The following is a 19418-nucleotide window of genomic DNA, read 5'->3' on the forward strand; positions in this document are numbered from 1 at the left end:
ACAGAGGGGCCGTAAAGATCTCAACTCTGAAACACACTATCAACAACATGGATTGACAGGTACTGACTACGCAGCGCACAAGTCAAGAAACTGCTTTTTCCTAAAATGTCTATTCTGCAACAGGATTAATCTCAGCTCCGTTCTAATGCTGGTTTTGATTTAATGTTCAGCTCATGATTCCGTATCAGAGGATAATTAAATAGACTAAAGAAGTGCTGCTGCCATGTATGACCTGTGTAATTATAGCCCTGGTTAATTTTCTTGCCACATCTTGTTGCGACAAAAGCTTTTGTACAGAAACAAGACTCCCCCACTGCGGTAAATGCAATTAGCCCTGGGTGACCTGAATAAAGCCAATATAAGCCACTTCTTCCTAGGAGAGATAATTAGAGGGCCTTTCGTTGCTCGCTTGCATCTAAGATTAAAACTTCCTTCTTTTCTCCATGCTTTGTGTTCTTCCATGGAGCTTGAATTCAAGAAGGCAGCAGTACCTGCTTTTGAAATGTATTTCAAGGAAGGTCAATAACATTTGGACCGCAGCAGCAGGCATCTGGCAGTTGCTGAAGTAAACCACCTTATTAATGTGGCAAAGCTGGCTGCTCGTGTGAAACTGAGCTGAACTTGTGAGACAGAGCACCAGTCAAAAGTCTGAGTATACCTGCGCAGTACTTGTAAAGGATGAACTACAGAGAAGAGTGAAAACAACACAACCCAAAAGTGTCTCTGGGAATTGCAGCAGAGGGGCTGATCAAACTTGTTGAGCAAATGCCTTGTGAAAACTAGTTTGCAGTAAGTGGACGCACTTTTCACTGGCACTGTACACACACAGCAGGGCTCCCAGAAAGGAGAAGTGTCTGCAGCACTGCAGAATGTCCTGAAGAATCACGAAGGAGTGTTGCCTGCAAGAATGGTTCACGCTTAATTAAACTAACGGGGAAAGTGAAGGCCATTGTGCTAATCGGACCTCTGCCTTCAACTCGCTGGGGAAGCAAGGGGCGAGATGTATGAATATGTAAGGGAACAAACAGTGAATCATGCATAAGTTAGAATGCAGATGAACTCTACATTTCACAAAGGCATAAATCATGCTGACGCACAGTGTACGCCTGCCCAGCTATAACCCACAATTAGCTGCAATATTTTGCACAACAAACCGTATGACAAATGTGCAAGTCATTTTTACTGTAGAAGAGAACGACTGTCTGTTACTCATCTCAAATTATAAACATGTCGACAAGACAGGGCAAGCTGAGAAGAATTATTTGCCTGGTGTATTTTGTGCAAAGGGAGTTATAACAGCTAATGTTGATACACAAAGCCTAACAGCAGCACTAAATAAACACTTTGCTAAAATTGCTGACAGTTAAAGGTCCTTTTGCTGGGAGCCTAATCAGAGGGACATCATGGGTAAAAGCTAAATGCGATGTGATGGCAGGCATCCGCATCTGTACTTACAATCCGGATGAGCCACATCAGGGTGAAGCTGGAGGTGGAATAGTGGGTCCCATAGTGGAATTTGGGCACCTGTTCGTCCTCCCAGGTCTCAAAGCGCTCTGTGAAGAACGCCGCCCTCTTGGGGTTGAGAGCGCCGATGGGCTGAAGGAAAAGAAATGCAGAGCAGAGGTGCGTTCAGTAAAAAGGGCTCTGGGCTCTAAATCTGGAGTTAACAAGCAAGGAGGACAGGATGTCTAAGTGTGAACTGGCAAAAGCAAAATCACGCTGCACTGCGAGACAACCCAGGAAGCAGCCTAATTAGAGCAGGGAATTAACGGAAGGCAATTTCAAACTCTGTTTAAAAAAAGGCAAATGCATATAAACATCATTCCTGGGAGCAGAAAAAGAGCTTCCAGAAAAAAACCCAACTCCAAAGACGTGCAGCAGACTGGCATCCCCCTTAATATGCAATTCCTGTACTGCTTTGTTACAAATAAAACAAAAAAAACGTAACCACTATTCATTCATTGCTCTTTTGATTGCCAAACCCAGCGGCCTAGAGAGCTCTTCGGTAATGTGTGTGATTTATCGAAATCACTTTTATCCAGTTCAATTTTTATTACTCCTGCAATGACTTAATGACTTGACCCCAGCAAGATCAATGGTAATAGAATGACAGCGTTTTGAAAATAAAAGGCCATCCCTCTGCGGATCGATTCCATCCCTTTTATATCATATCCGCGCGCGGCCGGCTGGGTTCACGCTAGCCGACAGCTCCTGCATTGATTGAGCAGAGGCCCCCAGCCCCCCACCCTCCACAGCCCCTGCTCTCACAGTCCCAGTGAGCTCGCAGACGGTAGGTTGACAGTGACACACGGTCGGTTCCCTCGCGCCCGCTACAGTGGGAATACACACACTGAATTATACATCGGCCCGCCGCTCTGATTTATGGCCCTAATAACAGCTCCCTCATTAAAGAAAAAAAAAGAAAAAAAAAAACAGGAAAGGGGCAAAAACGTGAGCAGTGGTGCTGTCGAGTTGGGTATTGTTTACCGTGAAAAATAAATGGCACAGCAAGCAGTTCTGAGGTTCCCCCAGTGGAAGGAGCAAAGCAATGGGACCAACATGCTGGAGATGATAACACGGTCATCACGGTCTGAGTTAACACAGCCAAGCCACTGCCTGCCACATATCGATTTTAACACAGCTCAGATGAACAGGGCACTCGAGCAGCTTAGTCTGGGTAAACACGTCTGTGCTGTGAGCTCAGCTGCCTCTTCATGGTCAATACACTCAAAGGGCTGCTGTTTTGAGAAACCTAAAGACATGAAAATAAAAATATGACAAAATAATTGTGGACACAGTAACTGTCGTGTAAAATCTGTACGATAAAATCTGTGGTGAAGCAGATCAATTGAGAACATTACATTGAGGGTCTAAGCGATGCTGGTTTGATCCCAGGTTTCAGCGGGAGTCCGGTACGCACCTTATGCTCTGTCGAAGCTTTTAGGGTCGGCGGGTACCATAATGGAGTTGTTGCCTTGCAACCGAAAGACCCAGGCTCGAAGGAAAAATGATCCAATTATATAAATGGCCAAATAACTGTAGGAAGTCTAGTATTCAAAACCTAATACTGTATTGTAAGCCGCTACAGAGAAAACGTGTCAGCTAAATATATTAACAGTAATTCTGTGAAGGTTCAAAATCATGGGGCTTAATGTTGGATAAGAGCGTATCAGAAGGGTTTAGTACAGAGAGCCACAGACACCGAAACCTTAGCACTGCATGGCAGAGAAGTGCTGCAGGTTCAGGAAAGCCCTCCATCCGCACATCGAACAAACTGCATATCTGATAAACATTTGACTCCCTAACAAGTGAATATTTCAATGCTACTTGTCTTAAACTACTAAATGCGTTTGACATAATGCGTTTGATGTGGGCAAAGAGAAGAAAGCGGTTCAGTTTCACAGGAAATGTTAGTGCAGCACTAGGGGGTCCTGTTCAGATTACAGCGAAAATGGGAATCACAGGAGGTGTGAACATAGTGCCAGCAAATGAGGCTGCAGTCAGGAATGTACAACGCTGAACATTATTTTTTAATAACACAAACAGTAGCCCAATATTTATTAGGCAGTGCTTTTTTCAATCCTGCAGTCCTGGAGATGTCAAAACTGCACAAGTCCCTCCAGAGACCAATAGAGAAGCAGCGGTCCACGGGCTGTGTTTTTCAGATCTCGTACAGTGCTGCCTTGTCTTGATCAGGCCTTGGCTGTTATCTCAACCCGCTTTGATGTCCCCCCTCTGAGGTTAGAGTTTATGATAAGAAAGCCCGTGGGGGTATAACAACTTCAACAAAGAACATAAATTTGAACAGCGACACAATATTGCAACATGACAGAACGTGACATCGCGATCGCAGCAATTTTCAGCTCCTCCTTGTATGGCAGACCATGCGCTGCCCCCCCTCCCCCTACCCGTGACCCGCTTCCATAATCGCAGCCGAGGAGAAGACACGCGTGAAGGATGAGAGCGCCGGAGGGGACGTGGGCTGGTCCAAATGAACCGGCGATCCGGAGAGGCACAACTCTTCTCTATAGCAAGTGGCCACGGTCACGGTTCAGGCACCGTACACACACAGTGCTTCGTGTCAACAATATGAATATAACAGATGTAATAAAGATTGCTGAGACTCACGGGGTTCTTGAAAGAAAAGAAAGGAGGGGAGAAAGAGAGAGAACGCAAGGTGAAAGGCCCTCCTCCCCCCCGCCTCTGCTTGACTGAACACAGAGCCAGAGCTGTCAAACCTCGAGAAGGGTGAAGAGGCAGCGACTGCTGTCATGTTTCAGCCTAGCCGGCAATACGGAGCACAAATAAACAGAGCTGGGGGGAACATACACAATACATGGAGAGTGTTCATCTTGGGAAAGGGGGGGGACTCCTACTGGGCAACACTACGCTGCTTCAGGGGCAGGAAAAGAGAAAGAGGAGGAGGCAGCAGTGGATAAAATAACGGTGTGGCACCTCAGCGCCTGTGCTCGGGTCCGTGCTCTGAGGTTCACTGCTTCGCTGCACATCGACATCAGGCTTCGATTGCAAACGAGTGTGGCTGCGAGGCGCTTTTTAATGGCCGCGGCAAAGAGGCAGTGTCCTCTGAGAGAACGCGGGCTGGCAAGGAGCCACAAAGCTGTTCAACTGGGCCAACGAGTGAAAGGATTGTACTTATTGAACTGGACTTATTATCAGTAAGACCTACAGAAGATTCCAGATCGAACACCCCCTGTATTCAAAGGCTACACCTCTTAGCACTTCAAAAACGTGCCGTATTTTAGGACTCTCAGTGTTTATAACAAGGGCTGTGAAGGCCAAAGGGAGAGTTGGATAGTAGCACACACGGCAAGCTTAAACTCCTATCGTTCTTGTTAGCAAGAGCGCAGTCTGAAGAATACTAAATCATACACTCCACAGCACTCCAGCACATTCCACGAGCCAATACAACTCACTGGACCTTTCCAGATGCCTTTGCCCTTGCTGCTCCAGCCTGGAGACACACTACTCTCAGGTTATCCTGCACTCATTAACACTGATGCCTCCTTTGGTTATTTTATGCGCTTAATGTATGATTAGAGATTAACACCGCTGCCCTGTGAGACGACATGCTCGTTTCATTATCAGACCCTACGAGCAGCAATCAGCCCTCCTACAATCACTGCTGTACCAGGACCCCCACACAGACTGAAGAACAGGGTAGGAAATTTCTTGTGGTGCCATGGACTACCATAAAGCAACACCTGAAAAGGCAGCTAGGGGTTGGAAGTGGAAAGGACCAGCGCTGTGAGTTTTCCTCCAGCATCTATTTGCTGGTAAACAACACTTTTGATGGATGAAACAGAAACAGGGGGCACTGCACTAAATGTATTTTTCTCTCCCTCTTGATGGGGACTTTTTTGCCCTGTGAATCACTCAAGCTGCGTATGTGGGTTCAGACTGCCTGCTCAGCCCGGCCTTCTCTGGGGTGATCAAAGCTGAGGAGCTCCATCTGAAGGTACGGATGGAGAAGAAGCAACTCGTCCTAGTGAAGGAGCTCATCGACGGGCAAAGCCTGTTCCCGCACCTATAACAGGGTGATCCGTATCAGACCACCGACACCCTAGCCAGAGATTAAAGTGGTGGCTCGCTAAACAATTATCAATCGCAATTACACCCCTACTAATGAGGGCTGCAAGGTGATTAATGAGCCCCAAATTAACTGGGAATTCCAGTGCCGTCCATCTCACAAGAATGGCACTCTGTGATTATTGTACACGAAATGTGGCACACGAACTAGGAGAAACCTCATAAAACCCCATATTCAAATACTAAACACTGCACACTCAGTGAATTCACTTAAAAAGCTTACCATTATATGCTACTTTTATTTAGTAATCTGAATAATGACAGGTAAATAAAAATAGGAAAATTTAAAAAGCTTGTAGAATGGAAACAGATGCAGCTAAAATAAGCTGTAGAAATGTGTGGCTACACCCTACCTTTAATACGTCTCAGTGTTAACACAATAGCAAGTCCCCGCTAAGTGTGAAGGTCATTAATTAGCTCCTTGGGGAAAATACCCAGACTGCACCACGGGCGGGGAGCTGTTTATTTCACATATCGGCTCGGGTGGAGCATGGCAGTCCCCAGTGACGCAGGGTGAAACGACTGTGCTGGGCAGCAGAAATGGTTTCTAAACAAGCGACTTGGTTCAATCAGGAGAGAAAGAAGGAAGGTGGAGACTGACAGGCTGTTACTGAGCCACATCTCCTCAGTGCAAGTGCCAGAATAATACAGATCAGGACTGCTCTGCACCAGCTGAGCAACCCAAACAAAATACAAACAGAGAATAATGATTTCCTTGAACATCTGTCTGAAAAGGAATCACTTCTTAGGGCTCAAATGTTAACAGGGAAGTAGGGGGGCAGATGTCCAACAGTAACATATCAATCGCGGCGCTTGCCATTCCAAACAGATGCATGTCCCTCGTCGGTGCATCCTTGGCAGGAAGTGCTGTCTGCAATTAAAACGTGAAGCAAGTGTTCCCTGTGGCATTGTACTGTAATTACAGTATCAGAGCAATGTGTCGACAATCAGGATCTAAAGGATTCAATTACACATTACATTAAACATACATTAAATTATATGGCACATAAACTGCCCAAATTCACCCCCAGCTCTCATATCCCCAAACTCATAGCAAACAGGGATGTTGTGCAAATATGCTGCGGTTTGCATTCTCATCTGTGTTCCTCTGCCTGGTCAAAACTTATGTGGTCTGATTCAAAAGCAGCAAAACAATGACTGGACTGGCTCATACAAAGCAATAGTACAAAGTTTATGATGGGGAAAAAGTAAGATGACATCATGTCTCCCAGGTAGAGGAAACAACACTGTCTTCAGAGACCATCTAAAGGAGGCTGCAAGTAAAGTTTTTTCCGCCAGGGCTGATGGAGGACTGCATACACCACAGCACCCAAGTACCCAGCCTACTCATCCCAGCATCTGGCCACGACTTTCTTCTCCCAGTGTCCACATAGGGCTGGACCCCACTCAGCTGCCCTGTTTCCAGAGGCCCTACCTTGGACAGATCCCTGAAATTGCTGGGCAGCGTCAGGTCGAGCTCTTCCGTTTCATAATTGGTGATGACCCAGGGGAACACCGGGTACTGGTTCAAGTCATTGTATGTCCGACCTGAAGAGAACAATCGAGAGCGAGTTAGGCACCGAGTGTCACAGGTGGTCATCATCATCATTGTCACCACCATCAACCTAGATGGCTCAGGGAACCCTGGGTTTTTTCGGCGTTTTGCTGAAGAAAAATGCACAGATTTTTCAGGAAGTTCAACATGCAGTGTCAACACACCAGGACTTATAAAGACACAACCCAGTGTGACTGTGCAGTTACTGTTTTTGGTGCCATAACCACAGAGGACGGTGTGCTGTACCGGAGATGGTGTTGAGGAAGATGAGGTACTCAAAGTTGGAGATCTCTCTACGCTGCCAGCGCTGGGTCATGTTCGATGCCTTGAAGAGTTGCTTGGGGCTGGCCAGAGAGATGCGCCTTGTGAGAGGAGACACAGGAAGTCACAGGTAAGGAGTGGGGGCAGTGACATTACCTCCTTCCTGGAAGGAGGCTTATAGCCTCTGTTAATCATTTTCACAGCAGACACTGTACACAAGCAACCCAGAAGCTGCCAAAATTCACAAAAGAGTACAATCACAGGGACATTCCAGGGACCCAAACCATTTACAGCAGTAGTAGTTTTTTTTTTTTTTTTTTTTTTTTTTTGTAGAAACGAGCAAGAAGGGGGAGATCAATGATTTAATTGAGCCCCTCAGTTTTGCCTTCCATGACATATAGAACTGCTTATGTGTGATGTTTGTTTTTTTGGCTGTATTCTTTATTAAGAACCAAGTGCAAAAATTTATGATATTAAGTATAACCATCCCACCCTTCAGCATACAATAAAGGCACGTGGGAAAACTGCACCATGAATGTGTTAAGCCCCCTGAGCATGATGTATGCAGGCTTAAAACAAATGACCCACAATCCAATTAAAACAATGGCAAATTAATGTATTAATCACTGTCAGAGTGTAAAATTATAGTCATTAGGTCCCTGTGAAGTTTATGCCGCCCTGTCCAGTCACCCAGTTTCCTTTCTTCTTCGGCACTGGCATCATATCATGGGACACATCAGAAAAATAAAACCAGATATGAAACGTTTGGGATGCCTGATGGAAGGAGGTGGCAGTTGGCTCTGGAGGTTGTGATGTGGAACATTTTACGAGAGGACGAGTGAGGATCTTCAGCTCCACGCTCAATTGTAGCCTCAGCACTCAGGAACCCAGTCATGTACATGGTCAGCGCCGCACCGATGAAAACAAAAAGTCCGAGTAAACAAACACCCTCCCCCTAGTGCGCAGTACCTCTCCAAAATAGAACAATGTACGAATGCTTTGGACATACAATCCAGTCTTGCAGACTAGCTATTGATATCAGCCAGTTGCCAGAGGGCAGCAGTTGTGTCTTAGCCCTGTTAAGAGTTTTTGCGTTTTCTCGGTGGAGAGCGCTGCCAGACGCAGAGTAAGCACTTCTAGTGCCAGAGTGCACTAATGCTGCTGAGGGCAGCCAGGTCGCACCCGTGTTTGTTCCCAGAGGGAGAAGTAAATAAACGCGGTACTGTTTGTGTAAGGGTAATTACAGTACGCCGCAGGAAAACAAAACCCGTAAGCCGGCCACTCACCCTTCACCTCTCCGTCTGGGCCAAACCACTGCACTCCGTCTTATAACCTGCCAGTCGAGCTTAACCATAACAGTGGGGGATGTCAGGGTTGGGGGGTTGTGCCCAGTTTCAGAACAGAATAAGACGACGGAGGTAAAACTGGAAGCGCAGACCGGGGAGCGCATGGACGTGGCGTATTCAGAAATACAGGCGTTTCAGAGGCACAGCAACACCCCCCTTTTTCACCGTGCCTGGAGGCAGGAGACTATGCAGTGAGGCCTGTGTAGTACCTCACCTGGTTTGGGGGAGCCCAAAGTTGGTTCCCACACCCACCCGGGGCAGACAGTGGACCACCTTCTTCACCGTGGCTGAGTCTGGGAAGTTGAACATGACAGCCACTGCAGACGGAAAAGATAAGAGGACAGACTTCAAATAGGCGCTCGTCTTCTGCACAAGGTACCGTTCGCCTTCAGTCAAAGCCTCTTAGCCGTCGAGGTAGCAGACAAAGAACACTTCAAAACTGAATTAGCATAACAGTTCATCCCGCCCTGGGGAACGCAAATGTGAACTGCATCTAAACAACAGATCAGCGGTTCGGAAAGTGATTGGTTAAATATGGAGCAGCTAAGCAGAAAATCCTCAAAAATAGAAAAATTTTTCTTAAGAAAAAAAGAACTGATTTTTTTTTTTTTTTTTTAAATTATGAAAACAAAACCAAACTTGTAAAACCGAGAAAAAAAAAGTGCAATATAAATGACCAAGAGAAGAACAAATAAAGGTAAACAGTGTGAGTGACAGAGAGAGTGTGTTCCACTAATGCATGGATGAGTGACCCAGTGTAAGTAGTGTATCTAGCAGTGTAAGTCACCACGGTGAATAAGGTGTGAGGGCTGATAATACTACAGAGAGTTCACTGGAAGTTGTTTTGGAGAAAATTTTCTGATAAATAAATAAATGTAAATTTAAGGCTCAAGTCTGATTGCAGTTCTTGCCACAAGGATATCACATTTCTTCTGGCATGATGAATGAATGCCAGGAGGGGACAGAACGAGTGGCTTACTCCTGTTGGCAAGGAAGATCTCCAAAGCGGTGTTCTGCAGCAGGTATCGGCGGGAGAAGAGCGCCCGCACTTCGGTGAAGAGCCATTTCCCATGCAGGCCCTCTGTGTAGGCCAGGATCTGAAGGGAAAGACACGAGAGGCAGTTGTAAACTCCCCCAGCCCATTGCACCAACAAGCAGGATTAATGTCTTTTATTGATCAGCTCCTATGGAAAAGGCATTTTTTTAACCCACAAAACAGGAGCTATTCAGTGAGTATAACTGCAGGGGTGGCAACCAGTGAGTAGACTACTTACATCACTACAAGCTCATCCATATCTCGGAGAGGAAAGCCTCCTCCTTTTGACGTCCCACAACAAAAGCGCGCTTTTCGCACACGTTACAAGAACGTGTGTGAAGCTAATACCTTTATCAGAGAAGCAGGTACTGAGCTCATACAATAAAGATTTAAACATTTTAAAAGATATTCCACCATTTTTCTGTCGTGCAGGAACGAAGAAACTCAATATGGCTGTACAAGTCGCTTGAAGCTACAAAGCAGAAAAGCAAACGGGTTGTTCGAAAGACACATGAACCCATTTAACGCCATCAGTTCATACACTGTGGAAAAAGGTCCATCTAATTAATACAATTACAGCTGAACAAAAACTGTCAACAATGACATTTCATTATGTTCACTTATACTCGGGTTTGCGCTCATTTCTCAGCGAGAGGAAAGCCACCCGGGAGGGGGATGAGAGAGACGACCCCCAGCTTAGGTCAACACTGGATTTAGCGGAAGCAGAAAAAGAGGTATCCTTGTCCTCTGAGCAAAAGCCTCCTTTAATGTGATATTCAGCAGTTGTGAGGTTCTGAAAGCACAAGGGCCGACTCTGGAGGAGGTTAAGTATCGGTCTGTCAACCGCAGGGGGTAGAAAAAAAATTAAGATGAACCAGCATAATATCTCTGTGAGGCAAGCAGTTAAGGTACTGTCAGGTGCCATGAGAGAAAGGGACGGCACGTCGTGACCTCACAATTCCACATGACCCTGTCTTCAGTGCCATCTCTCTGTATTTCTTTTCTGTTACCATTTTGCCCCTCAAAGCCTAATTACAAAGGTGTTAAGGGACAAGGAAAGAGGACCAGCACTGCCACCATGCCACAGTGCAGGACCACATTAATCAAAAATATTCAAATGAGGCTCGTGCCCATGCCGCCAGGGTTCCTGCTAACCGCTCCTAAAGCTCTCATTAGAGGGAGGAGACAGCAGCGGGCCGCAGCTGAGGCCTGGCTCGGGTTTGTCGGCCTCACTTCAAAGTCTCCAGAGTTCAATTAAATGTGGATTAGGTGGAGGCCGCTCGTCTTCTGGGGCCAAGCAGCTTCTCCCGCTCTCTTCTGGCTGACGGGGCTGCCTGCCGGCTAGTCGTCATGGCAACGGCATTGCACCCACCGACAATCCTCCCTTGTCATCCCCACCAAATTTCAGCAGACTGAGGTTTTAAACCCCTGCATGAACTTTAAAAAGGTTAGGAGAGTATTTGGTTAATTGTTCCAAGTTAATTGTTCAAAGCTTTGGTAGCGATAATGATGTATTTGAACCTTTCCGCATCGTAGGCTCATTGACTCCCATTCCATCTTCATCTCAGTTTGCCACGGATCTGCTGGATCACAGACTATGGCCTGATATACTGCATGTTCCCTTTGTGGAAACAACCCTTACTCAGTTCAAGCTCAGTCCGCACCCATCCATCACAAGGGCTGGTGTTCGAGATACCTTCTTAACCAAGGACTACAACCTGGCCACTGCTGTGCGATTCGTTACTGTGCTGCCACAGATAGAGAGCCACCGGAGTGCAAGGCGTGGAACGGGATCAGACTGGGCCACTCACTCTGGAGAAGCCAGCGGTCCAATCCCATTGTAGGGCCGCACCCGGATGGCCGAAACCCATCACTCTCCGTCAGCAGCCTGGCGTGAAGGTGAGGATCACTTTCACAGCACAAATGGCCTCCAGATGGTCCCCAAATGGGCCTGCCTCTATTGATTGCCCCACCGGCCTCATAGGATAGCAGGTTAATGAACAGAATAAAACCATTGTCTGATTCGAGGGAGGCAAACAATGACAAGGGACACAATTAGAAAAAGAATGTTCATTCGCAAAATGTTTTTCTTGATAAATCAAAGCCCTTCAGAAGCTGATCCCCTGCTGGAGCTAAACAAGTATTCCCCGCTATGCAGCACCAGCAAATTCTACCTTTTTTTCCCCCAACATGGAGGAAATACAATCCCAAAAACATTGTATTTTGGAGCGCTCGCCTATTTCCAAAGATCCTTGCAAATCTCAGTAAGTCTCACTAGCAGTGACCTCTGACGTTTCCGCCTTCGGACACCATTTAGACCTGCTGAATCTGCATTCTGACCCTAGCCTCTGTGGTGTGTGATTTAGTGCTGACTGACGGTGGTCCTGGTTCCTCCACCGTAGGCATGTCAGCCGTTCTGACAGTTGTGACGATCCCCGTTAATCAGAGTGCGACTCGAAAGCCAGGGCACGGGACCCATCGAGTGACAAAGCTTCCCGTCCCGAAAGGCGGTGAGTCCGCTGGCCAGACTGACTCGTTTCTGAGCACTGTGATTTGTCTACGTCGACAGGGCTGCAGTCCCGCCAATGAAGAGGGACACACGAGGGCGAGCGACACCCCCCCACCACAGACGGTCTGCTGCTTCCAGCCAAGGGCCTTGTCCATCAGCTTAACGACTCTGAGACACGTCCCCCTTCCCCGCCAGGGACGCATGCAGCCACGGGCTGGTTTTGCGGATGGAGCCGAGTGAAATTTAATTGAAAATGCCCTAAAAGGGGATGAGTGGAAACTATCGGAGGCATGCACGTAAAAAGATAAATGACCCGCAGACTGGCGTCCACTGCTGGCCAGGCAATTCGGCTGTGTGTTTAGCTTGATAAGACTCGTGTTGAGAAAGGAGGAGGGGGGGAAAAAAAAAAAAAAAAAAACCTGATGTTTGGGCTCAAACAGATAGACCCCACTTACATAAGATGCAATAACCACACATTAAAATGCTTAATTTAAAGTGTCACCACTTAAACAGTACAAGAGCTGCGCTTCTTGTTGGCCCCAGTTTTGATGTTTGGTTTAATATGCCCTCCGCCTTTGAAAGAAAATGAGGTGATTGAAGTTCAATTTGTATCCCGTTATTAACCGTTTCCGCATGGGTAGATGAGCTTAAGGATAATGGATGAGGGTTTTATCATTACCTTTTGGTGGACTGAAGTGGCGGCAAAAGATAAGGTGATGAAATTAATGAGCAGAAGGAAAGGGGGTGATCAATCACAATCAGACTCAGTGAGACAGCAGGCCGCAATACTGCAAACGTGATAGAATTCATAGCAAAAACCTGTGGACTTATCTTAGGGAAATGGCACCCCCCCCCGACTCCACCCCACCTTGGGATGCCATCTGACTCCCCCACCCCAGTGCCCCGTCCGCACGCTTACATTTGCATTCATGTCCACAGCGGTCTCTGCCTCCATCGATCCACTTGCAGTTTAAATAGCAAAAAAGGCAGCTTTCATTTCTGAAATTAGACCATTATTTACATTTATATACTTAGATGACGCTTCAAAGTCACGTGAAAGTCAATGGCAAGATGGCCTCACCTGTATAAGGACCAGGCTGCAAAACATTAAGCACATAACCTGGAAATAAACCACAAACCCAATGGGACATCAAAGCAGTTTGGGAACATGTCTTTCAGAACAACCAGCCCCCTAACACATAGCGGTGCATCCCCTGCCTCCCCCTAAAAGCACCAGCCATGTCGCCCCCCATCAGCAAATGAGTTTGTCAGATTAATGAGGAGTCAGGGATCTGCAGCCTAATGAGGACAGCCGTGGCCCCCCGACGGGCCTCCCCGTCAGCCCCTCACCACAGCGACAGCACTCTGAGCACAGCGCGCTCCTGGGCCAATTAACCGGGGGTTTGTCGACTTTCAGTGCGATACACAAGGAAAAAAAAGTACACTCCCACATCCCAGAAATCGCAGAGGTGTGAATGACAAAACGCCATACTGTGTCGTACAGCCAAAAGGTCTACGCACTACAACGGATCCATTTTAAAGGGTGACCTGACCCCGCAGAGACATCATATGGATGACGAGAAACGGCTGTGCACTTCACAAAGTAACCTTTACCCAGCTGTTTAAATCTAAGGAGCACAACAATCATCGGGCCGACAGAAGAAAGAGAAACGCTTTGCTTTCACTTTGTTTTCTCACAGCCACCACGATGAAGAGAGAGCACTTGATTCGAGAAGAAGCGCAGGACCTTGGTGGGTACGGGTTCTGGAAAGAGGAGGACTTGCCATTCTGCTCACCTGAATGGGGTACAACTATAGACCAATGCAGCAGCCGCATAATCAACATGGACATACAAGACCATTTTCATCTAAATACAAAACACCGTTATTTAAGGTTGCAACTGGTGGCACAGTAGTGAAGCTATCGGCACATAATTAAAGGACCCAGGTTCGAATACCGGTTCCTGCTCTAGTACCCAATTATTCACCTAAGTGTCAAGTCACTTAACCTGAATTGCTCCAGGGAAAAATACCTAGCTGTACAAATGGGCAAATAATTCTAAGTAGCAGCTTAGTATGTACACCAAGCATAGTACATCACTTTTGGAAGAGATAAACAACAGTAAATTGAGGACCGCTAAAAGGAAAGTTCTTCACATACATCTTGATGAAAGACTAACAGTTAATCTCTATGAATTGTGATTACCGAAACTAATATTTAAGTATAATACTGCAGTACCCAAAAAATTTTATTGTCATAAACGCTAAAGTGTGACTTCACATAACGTTTAGAGTTCAGATGTTGCTAAACGGCAGAGTAAAGTTGTACTCACTCCAAGAGTAACTTATGTGTAAAGTTATGCTCACTGAAGGATGTCCCCAAAGAAATTCTCTATGGACCATTTAGCGCGAATTTACCCTAATAAGGATTAAAGCTCCTTTTTGTTCCTCTCCACTGTGTTGGCTAACAGGTTAGCCTTTTCACCCTGTCTGCGTTGCGCTAGCAGCTTAGCCCTTCAAGTCTGAACAAAAGTCTTCTGTGGATTTATAAAAACACCGGAGTGCTCTCTGGGTTAATTGGAAGAGAAGTGCAGTCTTTAATGCGTTGACTCATTAAACATTTAGCCCACTGAATACCGGTGTGCGTGTGTGGGAGAAGAGAAAAGCTCTGGAGAGATTTCACCAATAAAAGATGAAAAATTGGCAGAGGGGTGATTGATTGCCTCTTTGCTTAAAAAAGCTTAAACTAACAACTAAGCCACCTAATAGCCTCAGCAAGACATCTCTGCATTTTCATAGAAGGGCTTCCAAAGCCAGGAGCAAATGCTCCCCCCCCCCCCCTTAATTCACTGAACAAAGATAGGGATCAGAAGAAGCAGAGAGTGAAACCCCCCACCATCCCGCCTCAAAACTCAGAGCCATCGCTTTTCCACTCAAAAGTTTAAATTCGGGGCATTTTAACCTCGGGGGCCAACGAGGGCACTGGCGGAAGAGCCAAGAATAAAAGCCGGATCAGGTGACATAAGTGTGAGGAACAGGAGCGTGAAATCCGTCGGACGTACGCAAATTGAGAAAGTTTCTCCGGCCTGTGACCCTCAGCTATGGCGCACGTTGAACGACGCGCTCCAGGTACGTCCCGCACTGCTGGAGTGCGCCAGCAGCTCTCGAGACGCACAAACACCCATGACAACACTGCAGCGATGGGCTTTGAAATCGCACTATATGCCACCGCACGGCCCAACACACCAACGCGTGCAGGCAACGGCAGCGCTGCCAGCCTGACAGAGAGCGGCTGCTTTTAAGGAGCTGTGTGAAATCACACTGTCCTCTGTGGGAAAACATTTGCTGCGCGTAGCTCGACTTCCAAAAATGAGAGCCCGATAATCCGCCAGCGTCGGTATTTCCCGGGCCCGGCTGAAAGACGTCGGTACTTGTATGCAAAGCGCGACCCGTGAGTGGCGCAGGGAAAAATCAGCGGGACAGTTCGATGCCCGCTGCAAAGTGGCTCAAAGCTCGGCGCCATTGTCCATCACCTGCCTCTAGATCGGCCTCCATTGAGTCTGTGGCAGACATCAGACACCTTCAGATTAGGCACCATTATCTCCCTCATTTGCTCCGCTTTCCTTCGGATCCTCTTTTCGCCGCCAGGGCAGCATCCTAAGGCCTGCCACAGAGCTCCTGAGAGGTAAACTCTCAGTAATCCCCCTATTATTGCCGCCTTAATTGGATTGGATGGAGGGGCTCCTTTCACTGGACAGGAGGGGAGCGGGGAGGATGGGCGAGTGGTCGGGAGGGGAACTCTTGAAAAAAATAAATCCACAGGGATTTTGTCCATTTCAAAAGTGACTCAATTGGAAAAAATGAATAGCCAGCATGAAAAAGTGCTACTTTTAACAGGTAAAACTGCAAATAATTCTCTCCAGGCACGGGAGGGGAAAAAAAAAAAAAGGTTGGAAGATTGCAGGGGAGGTTCGATTGGAAACCACAGATTTGAGATACAGATTTCTTTTTAGTTAAACAAATTTCACACAAAGAGCTACATTAACACAAAATATAACACTGCACACCATTGCATTTGAAGCAAAGGAAATGAGCATCACCTCCACAAACTGCAGCCAAACTGACATTTCTCTATTGGTAACACATTGCATGTTGCACAGCCTTCTGTGGGTACAACTTAACAGCGGTTTTACTTACAGCAAATTCGCAGAGGTGATTAATTAAAACATTTTTTTTATTGAGACATTTTTGCCTGATAATAGCTTTGCAGGGTTGGAGAGTTGACTGAAACTGAAATTTCCTCTAAAGCCACACAAACACACACGTTTGGAGCTTCTGTTTTTTATTAGAACCACGCAGGCTGTTTTCAAGCTACGCTGCTGAAATGTTGTCATTAGATCAATTAATCTGACAGGTTTAGGAGCCCGGCCGCAGCGTCCAGCCGGCCAGCACTGGGGAAACAGGCCGGACAGGGAAATAAGTGGCGTCTTTCAAACAGAGAAAACCACTATCGCGTTTCAAAGCACAGTGGTCGTTCTATGAAATTTACATTGATAATGACTACCAGACCCATGCGCACCCTGCCTGGCCCGTGTGACTTAGCATGACGCGACCATGATTTAGGTTTTGTGAGAGGGGTGGTGGGGAGGGAAGCGGACTCACAGTGTGCACCTTCAGAGGGGTGGGAACGCTAAAGGCATTCCAGGCTTTGCGTGAAATAAAGTCTGCTGGAGAGGAATATTTTCTTAGTTTGAGATCGCTCCTGCAGCCATCAAAAGAACAACACTGTGGGAAGTTCTCTCTGACAAAGACGGAGAGATCTGCCTGTCAAAACTGCAAAAAGGGAATATAACCCCTTTTCTCCTTATATATGTACCCAGTGGTTCTTAAATGGATCACAGATTTAATAGTGGATCTTCAAAATGTCTTCCTTATTGAGTTAAGGAAGGCATCACATCAAGATCAGCCTAAAAGCAAAATGTATTATTTACACAGGTTTCCAAGGAAAGAAGCTTTGTTTGGTTTTGTTTGTTTTGTGACTCACCTTCCATGAAAAGTGGGGAAGACCACTGTTTGAAACCATGATGGCATCACTAGAGGAAGGATGGAAGTGCGACCCTGGCTGGAGGTGGTATTAAGTAGGGCAGCCTGCAGTATAGCTTGTGGATGAAACTGGCCCCAGGACAGAGAAATGAAAGAGAGTACTCTCGCCCCAGGGCATTAAGACACTGCTCTGTCAGGTATGCTGGCCCTTAGGAGGTCGTTCGTGCCCCCCAGCCCCGTCCACCTGGCACAAGCCGAGCCCAACAAGTCCAAACACTGAGCCCAACACACCACCAGCAAACCAACCTTGCTGGGCCTCATTAAGCCTTTTATTCACCAGAGCATCATTCTCACCACTTGCCTCAACTTGCTCTACTTTCCAAGCAAGCAAAGCAGATCAAGAAAACACGGCTGGTGTCCCTGAGAAGGCGTGACATCATGGGGACACCACCTGTAAGTAGCCAGCCTGCAATGACCCCAAAGTCCTTGCGTGAAAGTCCCTTCGTCTTGTGGAAAGAGCCACCAAGATGCCTATTAGGAAAATCCAGTGAAGCATTCATCAAGGAATCTGAATGCGGAGGACAAGCCCAAGATGCAAGGACCGTTACAAATAAATTATACAGCAGGCTGCATTCTGCAGACATGCTTAAGAAAACCTGCTGATTGAATCATATGTCACACCAATAAATCGACAATACGGCCAATGCAGCACAACGCAGTAAATAAAAGGACACAGCAGCGCTGTACGCCAGATTCTCCTTGACTTTGAAGAGCCGAGTTGAGAGGATAACAACACCCTTTTCGGCTGAGGCCTGTGACTGAATCCTAATGAAGGGTCTATCAGACGACAGAATCGGTGACCTCGGCCGCACTGTATATCTTCTTTAGGATAACCCTAGTCTAATATGTAAGACAGCAGCACTCTTGAGTGAATATATCACAGTTATTGATGTGGCTGGAGGGCAGATAAGGAAGAGAAGGTCTCTGCTTCCATCAGATTTTTATTATGGAGACGCATGGAATTTCAGACGTGACAGTGCCGTGGTTTGACCTGCACCTGAGAACAAACTCTGCATGAATACACAAGCAATGCTGTGTATATGACAGCAAACGATAACCTTCATTAAGCACGCTCTCTCTAAAAGTACACCCATCCCTCACATAGTGGGGACAGTCTCCTCCATTGAATCGCTGTTAGGCGAAATGTCGCTGTGAAGGGATTGAATCTTTTGTTATGGGAGTGGAATGGGTTCCCAAACAAAAACTTTAAACTATTTTTTCCCTCTACCTTCGCAGCCATTATCAATGCCTTTTGAGCCTTCTTTTCAATCTTCTTAGGTGACACTTTGACAGTCTGACTCATGGATGTTTAAAATAATAAAAAAAAAAAAGCTCACAAAATCACTGCTTAAGTCTTTCTCTCAGCAAAGGATACAGACACTATGCAGTGAGGAGCTCAGCGTTGCATTAATTACAAATGTTTCACACTCCATGACCCTCACTTACTTTTGAGGTTAAGACTTTATTCACACTAGTTGCCACTGTTTCCTGGGTTTAATACACTAAATTTAGCAAAAAAATATAATGGGCTTGAGACACAAACCATTTCTTCCCAAAACATCTGATACCGCATCTGAGTGAAGTAGTTGTAAAGAATAAAATAAGTCTCGTAGAAGTTAAATGACTGTGCAATTGAGATAAAAGCTGTTATACAGAATAAAAAGCCTACTACAAGAAAAAGTAGCATACCTTTCATAAGTTATTGTGATAGTTTTAATTGTATTGAACCCTGTTAAATTAGGGATCAGCGTATTTGGACCAGTGAAAGTTGCATGTGTCAAGGTCTGCATTCATCATAGCTGGAGAATATCAAGCATTGTAAAATGACACCACAGTAGAGCAACTTCAGTACAGCAGCCTGAGAAATAAAGTCTCCAAGAATTATTCATTAAATGGCAAAAGTAAAAAATCGTAACTAAGTGGCCAATCGTGGAAATGTATGGTAAAGGGGAAGGGCAGGCAGGAGATCACATATGCACTACCCTTCCTAAACAGCAAATCG

At 46.3% G+C, this 19418-nt stretch overlaps 1 protein-coding gene across 2 annotated transcripts in view; it reads right to left on the reverse strand.

Annotated features, from left to right (window-relative positions):
- lrba (LPS-responsive vesicle trafficking, beach and anchor containing) overlaps positions 1–19418 on the reverse strand; it is a 168809-nt gene that overhangs the window by 35357 nt on the left and 114034 nt on the right. For both annotated transcript variants that reach the window (XM_018735791.2, XM_018735790.2), the window contains exons 41-45: positions 9749–9866; positions 8984–9086; positions 7409–7524; positions 7043–7155; positions 1456–1596 (exon numbers count right to left, since the gene is read on the reverse strand). In XM_018735791.2, coding sequence (XP_018591307.2) covers positions 1456–1596; positions 7043–7155; positions 7409–7524; positions 8984–9086; positions 9749–9866 — 591 coding nt within the window. The remainder of the gene's footprint in view (positions 1–1455; positions 1597–7042; positions 7156–7408; positions 7525–8983; positions 9087–9748; positions 9867–19418) is intronic.

Source organism: Scleropages formosus, chromosome 16 (assembly GCF_900964775.1).
Source record: "Scleropages formosus chromosome 16, fSclFor1.1, whole genome shotgun sequence".
Classification (NCBI taxonomy): Eukaryota; Metazoa; Chordata; class Actinopteri; order Osteoglossiformes; family Osteoglossidae; genus Scleropages; species Scleropages formosus.